The 21126-nt window shown below is 44.3% G+C and overlaps 1 protein-coding gene across 1 annotated transcript in view; it reads right to left on the reverse strand.

Moving 5' to 3' along the window:
- The window catches only part of DYNC2H1 (dynein cytoplasmic 2 heavy chain 1), a 430672-nt gene that overhangs the window by 4820 nt on the left and 404726 nt on the right, over positions 1 to 21126 (reverse strand). Inside the window, exon 88 of the mRNA XM_006271584.4 lies at positions 6108 to 6224. Coding sequence (XP_006271646.1) covers positions 6108 to 6224 — 117 coding nt within the window. The remainder of the gene's footprint in view (positions 1 to 6107; positions 6225 to 21126) is intronic.

Genomic DNA, 21126 nt, shown 5'->3' on the forward strand with positions numbered 1-21126 from the left:
AGTGAGGCATGGATCCAATGACAAAAACAATATTTGATCACATAATTAAGCACTATGCATGCTGGATAAACATGAACCGAAGTTTAAGTTGCACAAGTAACCTTGATTATATTAGGATCTTAATTTTTGAGTATTGGACTTCGCAACTTTGACTTGAACGCAGCATTTTGTGTGGCAAAATGCACAGGATGTGCAAAATGGCTGAATTTATTTCCAAAACATCCTTCCCTTTGTATATTATATTAACATCAGTTTCTTGCATTCAATCTGTATAGTACCATAGTTCTTCCCCTACATTACTTCCTGCTCAGAAAAACAAGCTATAGAAACTCCATGTGCTGAATTAGTCTGCTATAAGAGTTGTGCTAATGTAATTTATATCAATAGTTAAAAAACTAAAAAAAGAAAACCCTTGCTTGCTCTCAGAAGCATTATGTCTATGCTGCTTTCTTTTCTTTTTTGTATAAAGTTGGGGAAGACATGAACTCCAGGAACAGTGGCTAAGTCAGGAGACTTTCATCTCTGGACAGTAGGGTATCAATTGCAATATGTTCCTTTAGATTCCCAACAGTGTAATACACCCGAAGTTGATAGTATAACATGGGATGGTCAAGTCCTAGGCACCAACTTAAAGATCCATGATTACGGCAACATAACAGCCTGTCTGAGACCACCTGAGAGAATGTGTCACTTTGCTTAATGTACTACTGTGAAGTGCTTAGAAATTTCAGTTAAGTGCACAGTCTGAGAACTATATAGAAAATAAAAGATTCATACTTGTTATCAATCAGGTATTTTCTATAGTATTATTGCAGAAAAGGATCCAGGCATCCCTTAAGGTTTACATTGTTGGTTTGTGTTTCATTATTATTTCAGCCTATGTAGTCATTTTCAGTTGCTACCCAGCTGCAAAGCTAGGCACACTGAGGAGCTAAATCCAATGGTTACAGAATGGTCTCATCAGCATATGTCTCTAGGCAAATCTATTGCCTATAACAACTGGATGTTATCTCTACACAGAATGCAGGTTGAGATTCAGCTAAACACTTAAACATGTTAAAGATAAGCATGTTCTTAAGTAATCTGCTGAATATGGATGGACTTACATCCTTAATGTTAAGTATGTAAGATACATACTTAGCTGCACTGAAACATCACCATAAGATTCAATGTTTTCCTGTTTCAATAATCATGTATACAGTAACCTATTTTTATAACCATTCAACTGTCAACATTTCATCAATGATAGTAATGGTGAAAGCTCTACTGTAGATGTGATAGTATTTCAACTACTGTGTTCTCAGGCTAGGTCTTAACTTGGCAATCAGCCTATATTACTGCTTTTGCTATTAATATCACTGTACACAAATGCCAGGAACTTGGGGAATAAGCAGGAGGAGCTCATCCTCCTGCTCAATGAAAATAATTATGATGTCATAGGGATAACGGAGACCTGGTGGGACTCCACCCATGACTGCACCATGGGTATAGATGGCTATACCCTGTACAGGAGGGATCGTGTAGATAAAAGGGGTGGGGGTGTAGCTCTCTATGTTAAGGAAAGCTACATGTCCCTGCAAGCCGATATTGGCGACCAGGGTGGACGACTGGAGACCCTCTGGGTTAAAATCCATGGGGAACACGGAACAGGGGACACAATGGTGGGAGTCTACTACAGACCTCCCACCCAAAGTCCTGAGCTTGACCAGGAGTTTGCCCGGGAACTGGCTGAGGCCGCATGCTCCAGGACCATGGTTGTCATGGGTGACTTCAATTACCCAGACATCTTGTGGGAGGATCGCTCAGCAAAATCTGAGCGGTCACAGAGCTTCCTCTCGTGTGTGGATGACCTCTACCTGACTCAAGAAGTCTATGGGCCAATGAGAGGCAAAGCGCTGCTCAACCTGGTACTGGCTACTGGGGATGACCTAGTCGGTGACCTAGTGATCGATGGGAAGCTGGGTGACAGCGACCACGAGCTGATCACCTTCACCATCCGCCGAAAAGCTGGCAAGTCAGTCAGGAACACGGAAGTTCTTGACTTCAGGAAAGCCGACTTTGACAAGCTCAGGAGGCTTGTCAGTGAGGCCCTAAGGGACCATGACCACAGGGAGAGGGGAGTTCAAGAAGAGTGGTTGCTCCTCAAGGGAGCGATCTTCAATGCACAAACTAAGTCTATTCCATCTCAGAGGAAAGGCAGCAAGAGGGCACAGCAGCCCCCCTGGCTCTCCAGGGACCTAGCAGACCTCCTGAGGCTAATAAGAAAGGCCTACAAAGGATAGAGGATGGGAGTCACCTCCAAGGAGGATTATTCTGCACTGGTCCGGTCCTGTAGGGAGCATACCAGGAAAGCCAAGGCTGCAACTGAACTCCAACTAGCTTTGAGCATCAAGGACAATAAAAAGTCCTTTTTCAGATATGTGGGGAGCCGGAGGAAAAGCAGGGGCAACACTGGACCCCTGCTGAACCAGATGGGGCAACCGACAACTGACGCCCAGGAAAAAGCCAACCTATTGAACAGGTACTTTGCGTCGGTCTTTCATCAGTCCCATGGGACGCCCAGGAACACTATGGGACAGGGAAGTCCGGGTGAGGGTGATCCCCTGCCCTCCATTAATGCTGACTTCGTGAAGGAACATCTTGAGAAGCTGGATACCTTCAAGTCAGCTGGCCCTGACAATCTTCACCCCAGGGTACTTAAGGAGCTGGCGAGCATCATAGCCCAGCATCTAGAATGGATCTTTGAAAACCCTTGGTGCTCTGGTGTAGTGCCCAAAGACTGGAAGAAGGCCAATGTTGCGGCTAACTATAGGCCCATTAGCCTGACTTCTATCCCGGGGAAGATCTTAGAAAAGTTTATTAAAGAGGCCATCCTTAATGGACTGGCCGACGCCAACATCTTAAGGGATAGCCAGAACGGGTTTGTTGCGGGTAGGTCTTGCTTGACCAATCTCATTTCCTTCTACGACCAGGTGACATATCACCTGGACAAGGGAGAAGAGATTGAGGTCATATATCTTGACTTCAAAAAAGCCTTCAATCTGGTATCCCATGATCACCTCTTGGTGAAACTGGCCAATTGTCGCCTTGGGTCCACCACGATCCACTGGCTGGAAAACTGGCTCCGTGGTCAGACCCAGAGGGTAGTAATTGACGGAAGTCACTCATCATGGTGTCCTGTGACCAGTGAGGTCCCCCAAGACTCTGTCCTTGGACCCTTACTGTTCAACATCTTCATTAATGATGTGGACACTGGAGTCAGAAGCGGACTGGCCAAGTTTGCCGATGACACCAGACTTTGGGGCAAAGCACCCACACCAGAAGACAGGTGGGTGATCCAGGCTGACCTGGACAGGCTCAGCAAGTGGGCGGATGAGAATCTGATGGTGTTCAACGCCGATAAATGCAAGGTTCTCCACCTTGGGAAGAAAAACCCGCAGCATCCTTATAGGCTCGGCAGTGCTATGTTGGCTAGCACTATGGAAGAAAGAGACTTGGGGGTCATCATTGACCACAAGATGAACATGAGCCTGCAATGCGATGCTGCGGCTAGTAAAGCGACCAAAACACTGGCTTGCATCCATAGATGCTTCTCAAGCGAATCCCGGGACGTCATTCTCCTCTTGTACTCGGCCTTGGTGAGGCCACAACTGGAGTACTGCGTCCAGTTTTGGGCTCCACAATTCAAAAAGGATGTGGAGAAGCTTGAGAGAGTCCAGAGTAGAGCCACACGCATGATCAGAGGTCAGGGAAGCAGACCCTACGATGACAGGCTGAGAGCCCTGGGGCTCTTTAACCTGGAAAAGCACAGGCTCAGGGGTGATCTGATGGCCACCTACAAGTTTATCAGGGGTGACCACCAGTATCTGGGCGAACGTTTGTTCACCAGAGCGCCCCTAGGGATGATGATTAGGTCGAACGGTCATAAACTACTACAAGACCGTTTCAGGCTGGACATAAGGAAGAATTTCTTTACTGTCCGAGCCCCCAAGGTCTGGAACAGCCTGCCACTGGAGGTGGTTCAAGCGCCTACATTGAACACCTTCAAGAGCAAACTGGATGCTTATCTTGCTGGGATCCTATGACCCCAGCTGACTTCCTGCCCTTTGGGCAGGGGACTGGACTCCCTGATCTTCCGAGGTCCCTTCCAGCCCTAATGTCTATGAAATCTATGAAATCACTTCCCCCCCCCCCCCCCGCCTGCCCCCCAACAAGGTTATTAACAAAATTCACAGATTTGTTAGAATTTGATGGACAATGCCAAGAAAACTTCTGCTATGGCCTGGAACTTGCAACCTCTGGGCTCTCCACCTTAGTACCTGTGCTACCTCAGGCCCCCATTAATACCACTAGTGAAGCACAATGGGAAGTTTTAAGAAAAATGTCTAGTACAGTTGCAGCTAATGTGTCTCAGCAGCAAAGCTCCTTGCTTAAAGTCTGCTTCCAGATATGCAGCTACAAGTGTTGTTACCTCTTGATAACAACAGGCTAAAATCAATTAAAACTGAATGATGAAGTGTAAATATATGGTTCTCAACACATTCCTGATTATTAAACTTATTAAACAATGGCAGCCAGGCAACTGTTCCAATAATGCAGAATTCACTAAGCTGCCACATAGCAGTCCTCTGCTTGCCGATCATGTCTGCTGTATGGGATCTTGTTTGCAAAATGAGTGATAAGGTAACGGAAAGCAATGGGCAATAATGTATCTAGCTGTGTTTAGTGTAAAAGAGGGAAAAAAGTAGGGAAACCACATTCCTCCCTCTTATATAACTCTTGCTTTTGTGTGTGTGTGTATATACCTGTGTACAGACACACACACACACACACACACACACGGAGAAAGCAAGAGTTCTATAAGAAGGAGGAATGTGCTATATAAATATAAACTTTGATAGTTCTGTTAAGCATAACACTAAGATAGAAGTGTCAAACTTATTTCAGGTCCCAGGCTAGATCGACCTCAAGGACCCCTCCCAGGCCTGGGATTGGGCCACATTGTACATCCGGGGAGGAGCGGGGGAGGCTGTGGTTGCAGGGAGCCATGTTTGGGCAGCAAGGACCCAGGGGCATGCCATGGTGCAGAGCTCTGGCCAAACAACAGCATGGAGCCAAAGGCGTACAACTGCACAGAGCCACATTTGTGCAGCAATGAGGAGCTGGAGGCAAGGGGCATGCAGCAGTGGGACATGGACCAGGCTATGAGTGGCAGTTATCTGGCTCTATGCTGCTGCCTGAATATGGTTCCACGCAGCTGTACACCCTCAGCTTTCTGCCACTGCCTAGCCAGAGTTTTGTGCTACTACATGCCCCTGGCACTGCCAACTGGCCAGTGTTCTGCACTGCCACCCAAGCCTGGCTCCATGTGGCTGCCTGGTGCTGTGGATCCCTGGCCTGTTTACAGTGCCAGGGGTATGCAGCAGTGTGGAGCCAAGGGTGTGCACTTTTGGTAGCCCACCAGACTACTGGTGGACTGGATGCAATGGTTATATGGGCTGTATATTTGACACCCATGCTGTAATACAACCCCATACTTACAAGAAATTTACTATGTAAAGTATATTATTTTGCTGCTTCTGATTCCTGTATCTAACAAAGATTATTGATGTAATTATTACTGTAAAAAGAAATGAGCTACAATTTGTCCTGTTTGGATTACTTGTTTTGCTTTAATCTTAAGCACTTCAAGAAATGTTAGAATTTGATTTTATTAGGTGTAAACAGAAGTTCTTTGTGTCAGATTTTACATCACATGGTGTTCAGACTTCACATTTTCTTTAACCAAGAATTCCCAAATACTTTTAAAAGTTTTATTAAATATGAAGTTCATGTCTTTAGAACAGAGAAAAGAAAAATAATTAGTTTGGTTTACAATACCTTTTTTGTTTATACTGTCGCTCTCTAAACCTGCACTATAATGTTCAGAAATTGACAAAATATCAATGAATTATTTGTACTACACAAAAAGAAAGCTTTTTTAAAATTAAAACCAGATGATGATTTGATGATTATTAAAGAAGAAGAGGCACACTCTGGAAAGTTATTACAGAAGGAAAATGGCTAATTATTCGGCTAAAAGTTTAGGGACTTTAATAATATAGTACCTGCGCAATCCAGGCCATGTAACAAGGAAGCACTGATGACACGCTGGGAGAGTCATGCTGATTTTCTGAAAGCCGATTTCCATCAAAACTGCAACCTTCCAGTTGCAGGCCACTGATCTGTCAGGGAAATGTATAACATTTTCAAATATATATTAGTGCCTTAAATGTCAATAATTATTATAATGTGTCTTAATCAAAGCATGGAGGGTTCTCAGTATTATGACTGCAGCTCCAAATAACAGGAAACTAATTATTATAATGTTATGTGTGAAAATAGGAAGCATGATTTAAAAAACAAGGTCTAGTTCATTCTTCAGAATGAACTTCCTTGTTTTGGATTTATATTCTTTGAAAATATGAGAGAAAAATACCTGTAAATGTCATCATTTATGAAACTGCAGGTGCCCTGGCATGAAATTAATGGAAATATAGTGGCAACAACCAAGTAAACATTTATTAGCAATGTCAAGAAGGAGAAAACCATCTTTGAACAGGCGTGACTTCTTGCTTGGAAGTTTGATATTAGCTTTCAAAGACTGGAATAAGCTACTGCATGTTTTCTACAGAAAGAAATATAATATATAGAAGAATATAGAGGAGAAGAAGCAAAAGAAACTTTATCAGTGTAAAACAGCATTTAGGCTAAAGTGCTATCAGGGAAAAAACACAAGAAATAGTCTATATTCCATTCTATTTCTAACAGTTTAAAAGCAGTTTTAATAAAGGGGAGTCAAATCAGCCCTTGTAACCTTTGAAATATGGATTTGTTTCTCCGATTTTAACTGAAGTTAAGCTCTGTGAATTAATGACAACAGAAAGTAAACTATCCTAAAATATTTCCTGCACAAATCTATGCTCTTGGACTCTAAAACTCCACTGTGAGTGTTGTACTTTACCTGCAATATATTAGCCCTACAGATCGTGTGGATAAAAGGGGTGGGGGTGTAGCTCTCTATGTCAAGGAAAGCTATATGTCCCTGCAAGCTGACATTGGCACCTAGGGAGGATGACATGGGGAATGTGCCACAAGGGACACAATGATAGGAGTCTACTACAGACTTCCTAACCAGGGACAAGAGCTAGACCAGGAATTCGCCAAGGAACTGGCTGAGGCTGCACGTTTTCAGTGCATGGTTGTCATGGGAGACTTCAACTACCTGGACATCTCAGGGGAAGAGCATTCAGGCAAATCCGAATGGTTGCAAAGTTTCCTCATGTGTGTGGATGAGCTCTACCTGACTCAAGAAGTCTATGGGCCAACAAGAGGTAAAGCATTGCTGGACCTGGTGCTGGCCAAAGAAGATGATCTAGTCAGCAACCTAAGAATCGAAGGAAAGCTGGGTGATAGTGACTACTAGCTGATCACTTTTACTATTCATTGCAAAGCTGGCAAGTCAGTCAGCAATGCAGAAGTGCTTGACTTTAGGAAAGCTGATTTTGATAAGCGCAGGAGGCTTGTTGTTGGGGCCCTAAGGGGCCATGACTCATCAGGAAGAGGAATCCAAGAGAAGTGGTTGCTCCTCAAGGGAACGATCCTGATAGCACAAGGGATGTCCATCTCATCTTGGAGGAAGGGTAGCAAAAGGGTACAGCAACCCCCTTGGCTCAGCAGGGAACTCGTGGACCTCCTACGCCTAAAAAGAGAGGCTTATAAAGAATGGAAGACTGGAATCACCACCAAGGAGGAGTAATTCTGGACTGTATACCTGTAGGTTGTGAACCAGGAAAGCCAAGGCTGCAATTGAACTCCATCTGGCTACACATATCAAGAACAATAAAAAGTCTTTTTCAGATGTGTGGGGAGTCGTAAGAAAAGCAAGGGTAACATTGGACCACTGCTAAACCAAATGGGACAACTGATAACTGACACCCAGGAAAAAATTAACCTGCTTAAAGGGTACTTCACGTTGGTTTTTCATCAACCCAAAGGGACTGCTGTGCCTAGCATCATGTGGGACAGCCAGGGTGAAGGTGAATTTATCCCCAGCATTGGTATAGACCTTGTAAAGGAACACCTTGTGAGGCTGAACACCTTCAAGTCAGCTGGTCCCGATAGATTACACCCCAGAGTACTTAAGGAGCTGGCAGGTGTTATAGCCCAACCATTGGCAAAAACATTCAAAAACTTGTGGCGCTCAGGTGAAGTACCTGAAGGCTGGAAGAAGGCCAATATGGTGCCCATCTTTAAGAAAGGGAGGAAAGTAGATCCAGGGAACTACAGGCCAATCAGCCTGACCTCAATCCCTGGTAAGATTCTGGAAAAAAATTATCAAAGAGACTATTCTTGATAAGCTGGCTGATGGCAACATCCTGAGGGACAGCCAGCATGGGTTTGTTGCAGGTAGGTGTTACCTGACCAATCTCATCTCCTTCTATGACCAGGTGACACATCACCTGGACAAGGGAGAAGTGATTGACATCATATATCTGGACTTTAAAAAAGCCTTTGATCTGGTATCCCATGATCTCCACATGGAAAAATTGGCCAACTGTGGCCTCGGCTACATCACAGTCTGATGGCTGGGCTGGGGAATTGGCTCCAAGGTTGGACCCAGAGAGTAGTAGTTGACAGAAGTTAATCATTATGGCGCTCAGTGACCAGTGGTGTCCCCCAAGGCTCCATCCTTGGACCTGTTCTCTTTAACGTCTTTATCAACCCTGTGGACAATGGTGTCAGAAGTGGACTGGCCAAGTTCACCGATGACACTAAATTTTGGGGTAGAGAGTCCACACCTGAGGATAGGCTGGTTATCCAGGCTGACTTGGATAGACTTAGAAAGTGGATGGATATAAACCTGATGATGTTCAATACCAAAAAATTCAAGATGCTCCACCTCGGTAAAGAAAAACCCACAGCACGCTCATAGGCTCGGCAGTGCTACGCCCACTAGCACCACAGCCGAAAGAGACTTGGGGCTTATGACTGACCACAAGATGAACATGAGCTACCAATGCGATGTTGCAGATGGTAAAGTGAAGAAAACTCTGGCTTGCATGCATAGATGCTTCTCAGGTAAATCTCAGGATGTCATCCTCCCGCTGTACTCAGCCTTGGTGAGGTCGCAGCTGGAGTACTGCATCCAATTCTGGGCTCCACAATTCAAGAAGGATGTGGAGAAGCTTGAGAGAATCCAGAGGAGAGCCATGTGCATGATCAGAGGGCTAGAGTATAGGCCTCATGAAGAGAGGCTGAGGGCCATGGGACTCTTCAGCCTGGGAAAGCGAAGGCTCAGGGGTGACCTGGTGGCAGCCTATAAGTACATCAGGGGTGTGCATCAGAATCTGGGGAAACGGCTGTTTACCAGAGCGCCCCAAGGGATAACAAGGACCAATGGTCACAAACTTCTTCAAGACCATTTTAGGTTGGACATAAGGAAAAACCTCTTTACTGTCCGAGCCCCCAAAGCCTGGAATAGACTCCCTCCAGAGGTGGTGCAGGCACCTACTCTGGGCTTTTTAAAGAAACTTTTGGACACTTATCTTGCTGGGATCCTTTGACCCTAGCTGACTTCTTGCAGAGGGCTGGACTCGATGATCTTCCAGCCCTAATGGCTAATGTCTAAAATATCTATAAACCTGTAAAAAATAAAACGGACTAAATGACAGATCAAAAACCCATTCAGTCAAAATAGAGGCCATGTCCACAAGAGTGCGGATGTTTGTTTCCCTGGGGACAAGAAGCAGCAGCACATTTTGTGATATTTGTTTCCCCAGCAGCCTCACCTGGGGCCCTGGGGGCCTCCTGGGGATGCAGCAGTGGCGATCTTATTGCTCAGAACGAGGCTGGCAGCCAGAGTGTGGCTCTGGCTGGCCAGGCATTGGTTTTGGGAGGTGCAGGCTGTCCCCACGTGTGCTGCCCCACTTTTTGTTTGCATGGGTTTTGTTCATCTCCCAGGATCAAACCTCATCCCACCCTTTCCTCCCACCCCCGTGCTGCTACTTTGCAGCACAGAGAATACCTGAACGTGTAGTATGTGGCCACCAAGTAGGGGAGGTTCAGAGTGGTGGATAGCAACCCCTGCTGTTGGGGTAGTAAATGGGCAGCCTCCTGCCTGCGTAACAGCATAATTTTTGTTAAACTCTGTCACACTCTGGCCCCCTGTCACACTCCGCATTCAAATTTCAACATCTACACTTCTGCAGACAAATATTCCATCTGCACAGAACTGTACCAACAACTGCAGAGCAAATTTGGGCCTGTTCCCCAAAGTAATTAATGTGTAGAAAGAAATATTCAGTTTCTGGTGTCATCTCTGTTGGCACTAGGTTTATGACCCAGGTATGAATAGGTTTTTGTATTGGTCCTCTGTTTGGTCTCTCTGGCACATCTCCCAAGCACAAGCTCTTTTGGCATTCAGGACCGATACAGACTATTTGAGTGGCTTAAAAAAATCCCTTTCTACAAGTTCACCATGTTGGCTATCTAGATTACAGTTCAGGGACATATTAATGGAAGCAAACAAGCTTAAGTTCTATAAAAGTTTCCAAAACCTATCACTTAATTTTAGTTAGAGCACATAAATAGATAAATAAATAAAAAACCCAAATGAATAAATAAATAAAGCTCCAGACTGAAAAATATGCGCATCTTCATGTCTCAACACTCTTCAAGGACATACACCAGAGTCCTTGAAGAAGTCAAGTATCCCAATGTAGCTTTTTTTTTTTTCCCTGAATCATGAAGTTTCTGTCCTCTCTGGTTACCATCTTTCTTCCTCAGTTGTACCCCTTTTTTGTGAATGCATGGCCCTATGTTCCTCTCTCCTACCCAGGCTTCTTGTGGTTTTTCTCTTAGCTTCCCTTAGGAGATGCTGCCAGGCTTTTCAGTTTTATGATACCGCACTACTAACAACTGATCTCTTTGTTCTGTGTCCACTCTCTTGAAATCCAGAGTCCCCTGAAGAGTTTAGAGAAAAAAAGTTTTATCTAGGAGTCAGTTGCTCTTTTGTTCTCCCCTGGTACGATTTATTCAGGTGCTGATAGCTTTTAACAACTGACCTATTCATAAATAGATCTATGGATCCTGTCCCCTGCTTCCTTAGCACAAGAAGCATGAGGCAGAACACAATAAAAGAGTGTTATAGGACAGGTATAGACAGTTCATAACATCAAACTGGAATGCACAAGATGAATGTAGATTCCTCAGGTCCTTACATTACCCCATGTTAATATTTCTCATAGTAAATCTATTGAACTTATGTACTGTATTTGCAATTTTCTTTATAGTATCCATATTAATGATATATAGATGTGCTATGCATACAATGTATAACATACATCTGCAATAGAAAATATTGATCTGTACCAGCACTAAATCTGATTATTGTCAGAATGAAAAATACAAATACAAATTTTAGTTAAAATATATCACAGAAAACATTCTAATAAAGATATGCATTTTAAAAGGTTATATAGCTCTTTCAGTTTGCAGAAACTCTGGAAATGAGATTTAGAAAGCTGCAAAAACAAACACAATTAACTAAGATTCTCAAGGAGGGAAGTGGAGAAGTAACTGGCACTCTCACTGACAATAAGCTAGTTAGCCTGCTATATAAAGGACAATTCAATCTTGCAACCAAATATATACAGGCTCTACCCTAGATGGGTTCTTCCTCAGCCCTCCTCTTAACACCCCTACTTTTGACCAAGCTTCTAATATGCATAGGTACCATATTATGCATATATTTACATATTTACTGCATCTTTGGCTCACTGTTATCAAGGTTGTTATTTGTGCCTATTATAATGGAATCAGAGTAATTCATACAACATGTTGCATCTCTCCCTCTCCTTCAAGTTGCGTAGAAAAGTTTTCTGTTTTATCTTGCTGAGTAAATGCGCTACTGTGTTCTATGCTGAGACTTCAACACCCCCCACAACTGGTCTGGAACACAAGCAGTAATACACCGTACAAGCAGATATACACCGTATATCTACAGTCTAGAGTTAGGACAAGGAGAGGAGTTAATAATAGGTTTACTGCTCTATGCCACTTGCATTTCACTTAGATAAGGTATAATTATGTGTGCTCCATACAGATTGAGTAGATTTCAACACAAATAAAAAGCACCTTGAAATCCTTGGCTTTAAAATCACTTTTAGACAAATGTATTTTTATCTTTTAGGTCTTGGGAGGTAAGCAGATACCACATTTCAAAGTTCTCCTCCATTTAATTTTTTTGGTCTGTTAGTGCTATCATTTCCCATAAGACAATATAGATCTTGGCAAACTTAAAGTAGTCAAATCTTCATATATTCCATAGGATGCAGAATTTTTTTAATGCTTTGCATATCTTTTGTTTAAGAATGGAGCCAAACTCTGAAAAAGCCATTCCCAGAATCTCATTTTAATGTATCTCTCACAGCTGCTGGATGCTGAGCTTCAATATGCTTTCTGATTATAGATGTACGGCTAGATATATCACTTCTGTGATAATTTTTCTTCAGCATTTATATCTAGCTTTAGCTAAATTTACTGTATAAATGTTCCTTGAATGCCACTTTTCTTCTTTTTATACATTTTATGCCATGGTGACTGAAAATGGAGTCCTTGCATCAAATGGAGCAAAAATAGCATTTTTTAGATAACAGACCAATAAGCACATATAGTAAACAGAACAAATGCATCTGAATAAAAAGCATGCGATTGTCAGGTGACAATCATTTTCAGAGTCTCTGTCAAAGAAAATGGTGTGCCATTAATGAAGATGTAATTATCTGTAGATTGATTCTGATTCTACCCTACTAGGTAAGAACTACTTCAAATCATCCCTTTAGGTTGAATTAATCATCCATTTCAGGGTTGGTAATGCAGTTGGACCAAATTTGTCTTGGTTTCCTAATGACTGATTCAAAGTATGCTTGTCTGATTTAAAGCTATGTACATTTTAGTTCCAACTAGAGCTCTTTATGTTGTCTTCCAGAAAGAGCCTTGAAGTATGTGGTGTGACGTTTCAAGACATGCTACAAATCATTATAAACACTTGCAATTACAGAACAATGAAAATTACTAGACCTGGCTTGGAAATAGTTTTCCCATCCAGCAAAACACTGAAATTTAAAAAATGGTCTTGTTCTACATAAGAATAGACTTAAAACTTTTACAAAGTTATTTTGTTTTTGTTTGGCTGTTTTTGCACAAAAAAGCAAAGAAAGAGATCTCAGAATATCTAACAAGCCAGGGGTCAGGCCACTTAATTGGGATGCGTGAATATAAAATGTAAGTCTCTCTTCTGCTCCCCCACATTCCTAGATTTCTTAAATGCCTCCTGTTAGAGCTATTCTATTTTGCACAAATAATTCAATGTTCACTAGAGGAAGGACTTGAGCCCAAGTTTGCTACATTCCAGGTAAATGACCTAACCACTGAAACCTCTTGAACAAATGAATACTTACCTAACTATTTATACAAATTGGAACAGCTGCAACAGGACATGCTGAATAAGACCCACCACAGAACAGCCAGTAGCCTCATGGTTAAGACTCTTACCCAACAATGTGGGAGACCCCAGGTGAAGTCCTTGATCAAGTAGAGCAGGGACTTCAAACCTCTCTCTTTAACATACACATTTTATCTAAAATTCCATCCTGAGGCAAAGAAGCATTTCATGAAGTTTAATCAAAAGTGATATATTCCCCTGAAAACATATTACTTTCAATAAATCAGTGTTTTCTTACAAAAATATTCCATCAAAAAATTCCCAACTGTATGTATTTGTAACTTTTATTACTAACTTTCACAGTGTTTGAAGAGTCTGATAAACTATGTGAATTGGTATTTTCCTAAGAAAGTAAAAAGGAATTAATCTCATGTGATTCAGTCAGTATAACCTAGAGAATTTGTTGACTTGAAAGAAGATATCTGGACTAAATGGGATGAATGCACTAAAATTTGAGAGATGAGGGACTGTGGGATTGGACAGAAGCTGAAACAGACTAAAGCTGAATAAGAAATTTACAAAGAGAATAACAAATGTATTATAGAAATTCTTGAAATGCAAACACACAGAAGAGTATGCCTAATAGGGGGGTGTGAAGTGGGCTGTATTTGATTCGGATTCGGAACAATTCAGGGGACAGCGATTCAGTTAGCTGATTTGGATCACTGTTCTGATTCAATTCAGCCGGATCCACATCTGAAGATTCAATTCTGATTCAGAGAATCAGCGATATGGCCATAGACACTGCTTTATATATTTTTTCTATGTACCTCAAGGTACCAGGCGTGGCTTGTGAATGCTGAGATGGTGGGGCAGATGGAGCGTCCCACAGAAGCTCAGGGGATCCCACACGTGCTTGGTGGCAGACCACCCCCTTGGCCCCACAGGCTTGGCGACTAGCAGGGGGACCCCGGGTGCCCTCCCAGACCACTGAGGCATCAGTCACTGAGCTGGGGGGCAGGTCCCCCTCATGCGGACCCAGAAGTACTTCTGGTCCACTTTAGGGTCCACTGCCAAGCACGTGGGGGACCCTCCTCCCTGCACTCCTGTGGGATGCTCCATCTGCCCCACCATCTCAGCATTCACGAGCCGCGCCTGAGGTTTGTAAGAAAAACATGTAAAGCTGTGTCTATGGCCAAATTATTGAATCTCTCCAAATCAAATCAGAGGCTTCCAATTCAATTTGGAGAGATTAATGGGTCTCCTGATTCAATTCAGATTAGGAGATTGGGCTGCCAAATTGGGCCGAATCTCCTTCAAATCAAATCAGTGACTGAAGCTTTGCACAGTCCTAATGCCTAAGTATACTGGCTATTAACTTAATGTACACCTCTGGTACAATGCATTGCTGATGTCAAGACATATTTTACGCTTATTTTATGTATCTTATGTGGCCAGTATAGTTGGGTCTAAGAGGTGGACAAAGGTGCCTGTGGCTCGGGCCCTGTATAGCCCTGGCCACAGGGAGGTTACCAGTTCTCTTGGTGATGGGTAGCTTGTATAGGGTGTGTCAGAAAAAGAGAAGGAGACATAGTATAGTGAGTAGCCTACAGGGGGCTGAGGCTCTCTCAGCTGAGGCTGGGGACTAGCAGTAACCAGTGATATAGAAGGGGGAGAGCTTTAGGAAAGGTGACCTGTGTTTACTGATGGTTTATATTTTACTCTTTCATTGTAAGGGATAGGGTGGCTAATGGGATGCAGGAAGGCCACTACAGGTGCCTAGCAAAGGTGTGCTGGGGTTGTTGCAGCTGTTAAGGGAGGCTTTTCACAACTTCTAAGGCCCACTTAGTGAAGGGAGATGTGTTTTAGTCATGTTGATAGATGATTATAAGCACCCAGTAAAGGATGCTGGGTTTCTTAGGGCATTGTTACACCTTATAATGTGAGCTGTTCAAATGTTGATTGGTGTTAGTGCTAACTCGAGTTTGGAGCAGTCACACATTCAGGCCAGCTGGGGCCTTGAAAACTGAAAGGTAAGAATCCTTCCCTTCCCATTCTGGGCTTCTCCCCCACCCCTTGTGGCTCCTTCCGGGCACCTAGGCTCCTCCCCCCAAACCCCACCCCTGCTTACTTGTGGATACCTGTGCTATCTTTCCCAGGGGAGCAGGCAGGCAAGGGTTAACTTTCCCAACCTCCGCACCACTGCTGCTGGTCTTCTCTAGGCTCAGTCCAGTCCAGAGAACAGCAACAGCACAGCTAAGCAGGTTGGTTAACCCTTCCTTGCCTGCTCCTTGGGACAGACAGCACTGGAAGATACAAGTAAGCAGGGGAGGTGGGGGGTGGGCAGTAAGTGGGGATCTAGGGTGCTAGGGTGGGCATGGGGGGGCACAGGGGGCCTGATCTAGGCCAGTGGTGGGGGAAGTGTTTATAGTATATGTAGCCTAGATAGAGTGGGTAACACAGATGAGAGAGAAACCTAGGTTGGAGTGGTGTGACTTTAAGCTGCCTAAAAAGTGCTTAAAACTACTTTCAGGTGTTAATGTGTGTCTTAATGGGTTAGAAGCTGCAGAAGCCGCTTAAAATTCATGTGTAACAAGGCCCTTACAGGGAAAGGAGGCATTAGCCCTGGGTGGTGGATTAATTTGCAGGCTGTCCAGCCCTGAGTGCATTAATTGGCCTGTAAAACTGAGTATAGGTCAGGCAGAGGCCCTGCAGACTAACGTAGAAGCAAGCCACCACGCTAGGAATCATTTCTCAGGAAAAATGGGCTAGACCAAAGTGGCTCAATGATAAGCAGGATGGAGTGAGGCACCATGTTTCTCATTCTGGTAGCCTGAAGGTAGCCTCCCCAAAATCTTAAGTACCATCAAGGCATGGCAGACAATGACAGAGCAATACCCATGGGGGGGGGGGGGGGGGAGGAACTGGAGTGCAAAACAGACTCAGTTGATCACCAGAGGGTGCCAGAGCCATATCAGTGGCAGAGCCTATTACACTTCCTCCTTTCAGAAATAATGTAGGTAGTTGTAGAATTTGATCAAGTTATTACTTTCTCACTATTTAATTAGTTATTTAATGCTTATTTTAGTATTTCATTATAAGCCAGGCTTTCTAAACTCAAAATCATTTTTATATCTGTATTCTAAATTTGTCAACATATTTTTTTAATTTGAATATTAGAACTGGGTTTAGTACTCCTGTTGTGGTAATTTTGGTAATAAACCAGGACTCTGGCTACCTCTGCCATCAGGGTTTCCGGGCTCCCCCTTCTTTCTTCAGCTTCTGCTTCCTGCCCATTCCGTTCAAGGTGGCATGGCGTAACATGGCCCATGGGGCCCAGGGAGCCTGTAGATCCGGTGGCCTGGAGCCAGCACATGGCACAGGGTGGGAGGTATGTTGCATAGTGAGGAGGAGTCCATGCAGTGTGGGTCAACAAGGTGCCAGCAGAAACTGTGGCCCATGAGACTTGCAGCCCACATGGCATGTGGTTCCCAGCTATTCCGAAGTATGGGCAGCCCTGCCATAAGCAGTAGTAAATAACACCGCATACAGTTCTACATTCAAGGCCCTTATTTTCTCTTTTAGCCACCCCAATGCAGTGCAAGTAGATATCTAGTTGCTTATATACCCTTATCTCTATGGACATTTAGGAATCATTGTTCTGAAACTGTATTTCTCTGTTCTACAAATTTGTTCTGCATTCTTGTTTCTATTGGTGTGGAAATTAATTTAGCTGTATTAGAAGTCATATTATTCAAATGATTCATTTTCTGTATAATCCAGAGAATATTTATACAATAGAAAATATTCTTGACCAGCGATTTTCAATATATTTTAAATGGTGTTCATGTTAAGTAGATAGCATGCTATACATTTAACATTATTGGGCTAACACTGCCTCCTCATCCCTAAATGGGTACAGAAGGCAGAAAAATTAATGAGGTATTAAGGGGAGAAGAAGAAGTATGGGTGTCCTTGTGCTCTACATATCATGGAATAGTGGAGGCTCTCTGTATGTCAATGATGTGGTAATCCTTGAGATGCTGCCCACAGTATGGGTGTGAGTCTTGGTGGATTCTCCACCACAGAGAACCAGACGATATTCCTTCTTATTGATGGGGATATACCCTCTCCCTCTCATAGTAGCCTATGAAGGTTACTACTACTGCTATAACAGGATGTCCCTAGTACATGGAATTCCCCAACATATAGCTCAATTACTTGAAGTATATGCTGGACACAGAATTTGCTACTAAATGAAACTTAGTTTTTACCTTTGATTTTCTCTTGATACATAACATTAATTATTGTGTAGCAATGGCAGCAATCTATTGAGAACATATCTCATCCTTCTGCACATAGAAAAGAGAAGTGATTGCTGTCTTTGACGAAGGAGCCTACTCATGACTGGTCACCATACCGACTTCCCGCTGTCTAGGGCAGTCTGTCCTGTCTTGCCTGCCACAACTTGTTGGGATCAACTTGATGTAATAAGTGGGAGGCTGCCCATTTTAATGCCCCAAGGCCAAGGGGTTTACACACGGCTCCGATCTCCCTTGCCATCTCCCATGCCTTGCAGATGGCATCCACAGTGTGGCAAGGCACTGGTCATGTCTGACACTTTAAGGACTGGGCCAGGGAGGGGCAGGTGCCTGATGAGGGTGGCCATTTTAAGGTCAGCCAGCAGAGGAGAGACATCTCTCTGCTGAACTCTTCCAGGAACATCTTGGAGGTAAGGGTGAGGCTATGGGGATGGCTTGGAGGTCTCATTGGTCCTGGCCATGATCTAAACCTGCCCCCTGCCGGGAGAAAGGCCTGGTGGAGCTGCTGTTGGTGCGGCAGTCCCCATGTAAATGCCAGGAGTGATCACTTCCCTGGTGTAAGGTGGGTTGGGGTGCCTTAACCTCAGCCCCCACCTTTGAGTGGGTTATTTGATGCAGGGAAAGACAGGTATGCTTCCTGAAGCGTCTGAGCCTGCTGGGGTGATTCCTACAGGGCCAGGCACTCTTTGTGAAGCACCTGAGCCAGGAATGGGGGACCCCCAATCCCTGAGCAGGCACACAGCTTAGACCTGACCTGAGGGACCCAACAGGTCCATGCTGGAGCCTGCACCCAGAGAGGGGTGAAAAGAACCAGGGGCCCACTACGAGGGATGCCCACAGAGCAAAGAAGCTCAGGGTCCTGACTGGTCTGAGACAAGGCCAGGGCCTAATCGGGAGCTGAAGGTCCCAGAGAGGGGACCACAGCTAATGGGTGAAGGGAACAGCTGCGTTTCGCTGCCTGGGATGCCATCTGTGTGGCTTGGGCCACAGTGTCGGGGTGGAACAGAGCTGCAGATACCTCCCTAAACATCGGGGTTCAAAATGGGCAGCCTTTCACCTAATTAGCACATCAATACTAGTATATCAAGGCATGGTCGAAGAGTGAGGTGGGTGGCTGGTTCATAGACAGGAGGCAGGCTGGCGCTTACACCAAGCATGAAAGCTTGCCCCTGTCACACCTACGGCACAGTGCCTGACTGTGACCCATGCTCCAGAGTCTCACTGGGACTCCCACTCCCCCCTGGGTCTTGCCATCACAGTGCCACTACACTGTCCACAAAACTACCCACTATGACTTCCCTGGCCCCTTATGGGCTGCCCTTGGCCTTTGGCTGTTTGCCCAGGAATCCTCAGTTATGAACTGCACGCCCTCTCGCTAAAGCTCAGCTCTGCCTTTGGTCCCTAACTCTCTTCCACCCCCTGACTGGCGCTATGCCTCCGCCCTCTCACTAGGGCAACTATTCAATACCCTCATCCTCACTGGGGCATCCACACACAACCACTCCTGTGCAGCCCTTCAGGTTGCTCCTTGCAACCCTACCCTGCACCACCACCTTCTCACTGGAGCCAACACTGTGCCCCCTATGCTGGGGCCTTGTGGTCTTACAGCCCCTGGGCTCAGATGCCTCTTGATAGGCGTGCCTGGCCCTACTACTTTTGGGATCTTACATCCCCTGCACTCAGTTGCCTCTCAGTAGGTGTGCCTGGCCCCACTATCTGCTCTGTGACCCACTGGCTAGGGGGGGCTGGGGTTATAAGGCACCTCTACCCGCCCTTCACTGGGGAGGCAACTGGTCTGACATTTCTGGAGAGCTACCCTGCCACAGGTAATCCCACCAGTCCATCCTTCCTCAGCAGGGTACAGCTTCTGGTCATACCCAGGACCAGGAGCCTCCTGCCATCCCCATAGCTCATGCCTCACCTACAAGTCCGAGGTGTCCCTGAGCAATCACTCGGCCGGGTGGTGTCATTCCAGCTGCCAGCAGCAGACTGCTGCCTCATCCCTGAGAGCCTGGATCTAGAATGGAGCCTGCTCCACTACCTCCTTCAATCCCAGGGACCTCCTGTGGTCATGTGACTGACTCATTATTCTGGCACACACCTGCCTGCTGCCCTGATGCCTGCTCTGGCCCTTAAAGTGACAGGCACCCAAAGGTGCTCTGTCACACTGTCACTGCCTCCTGACTTCTGCACAGAATTACCTCACAAATGTTCACATATCATTGTCACTTAACAAATAATTATAGGTCTAAATACACTTAAGCATGAAAGTTGCCATAAAAATATATCCTTCAAAGATGAACCAGACCTACCACAGTTGAATGTCTACATGAAATTATTTATTATACACCCAAGAATAAAACAATGGTGTTAATCCTGTTACACTTATGAAACCCTGAATTAAAAAGGCACATCCTTTCATTATATTTTTCAGTTTTTCAAGTAGTTTTTATAAATTTGAGTTTCTGCAGTTTTGTTCAGGTTTTTTCTCCCAGGCCCAAAATTTGTGTGTGGTTTTATTTAGTTCTTTTGAAAGGAATCAGACTTGCAGTATTGGAGAAAAAGCCCCATAAAGTGAAGGTGTTGCAGCACCTAAGAGGAAGCACATTAGTAGCTGAGTAGGATCTGGTCCTTTTATGTTCAAGTTTATGCTAATCAAGAATTGTTCAGTGTTTTGATCAATTTCAGTTTTTGCTTTTTTGTCCTTTGCTAGTTTTGTCTATCAAAATTAAATATGATCCATAATAATGTAGATTGTAGGACTGCAAAGGACATTGGGTCAAATACATCCCCTTTTATGCCCAGCAGTTATATTCTAAATCTCATTCATAAATGAATCAAGTTCTGACATAACACTTTTTTGTCTCCCTACCCCTCCAAGTCCTTTTGAAAGGCTGTCCTACAACTTCATTATTTTGATAGTTGGAAACCCACTTATACATGCATCCATTTGTCCTGAGGAGGGCAAGGGGGCTAGGGAACAGGACTTCTGAGGACAGGCCTAGGAAACTGGGCTTATTTAATTTGGAGAAGAGAAGACTGAGAGGTGATTTAATAACAGCCTTCAACTACCTGAAGGGTGGTTTCAAAATAGGATGAAGCTAGACTGTTCTCGGTGACAGATGACAGAACAAGGAGCATTGGTCTTAAGTTGAAGCAAGAGAAGTTTAGGTTAGATATTAGGAAAAACGAATTCTCAATAGGAAGGTAGTAAAGCACTGGAATAGGTTACCCAGAGAGCTTGTGGAATCTCCATCCTTGGTGGTTTTTAGGACCCAGCTAGACAAAGCTTTGGCTTGGGTGATATATTTGGGCAGA

Source organism: Alligator mississippiensis, chromosome 1 (assembly GCF_030867095.1).
Source record: "Alligator mississippiensis isolate rAllMis1 chromosome 1, rAllMis1, whole genome shotgun sequence".
Classification (NCBI taxonomy): domain Eukaryota; kingdom Metazoa; phylum Chordata; order Crocodylia; family Alligatoridae; genus Alligator; species Alligator mississippiensis.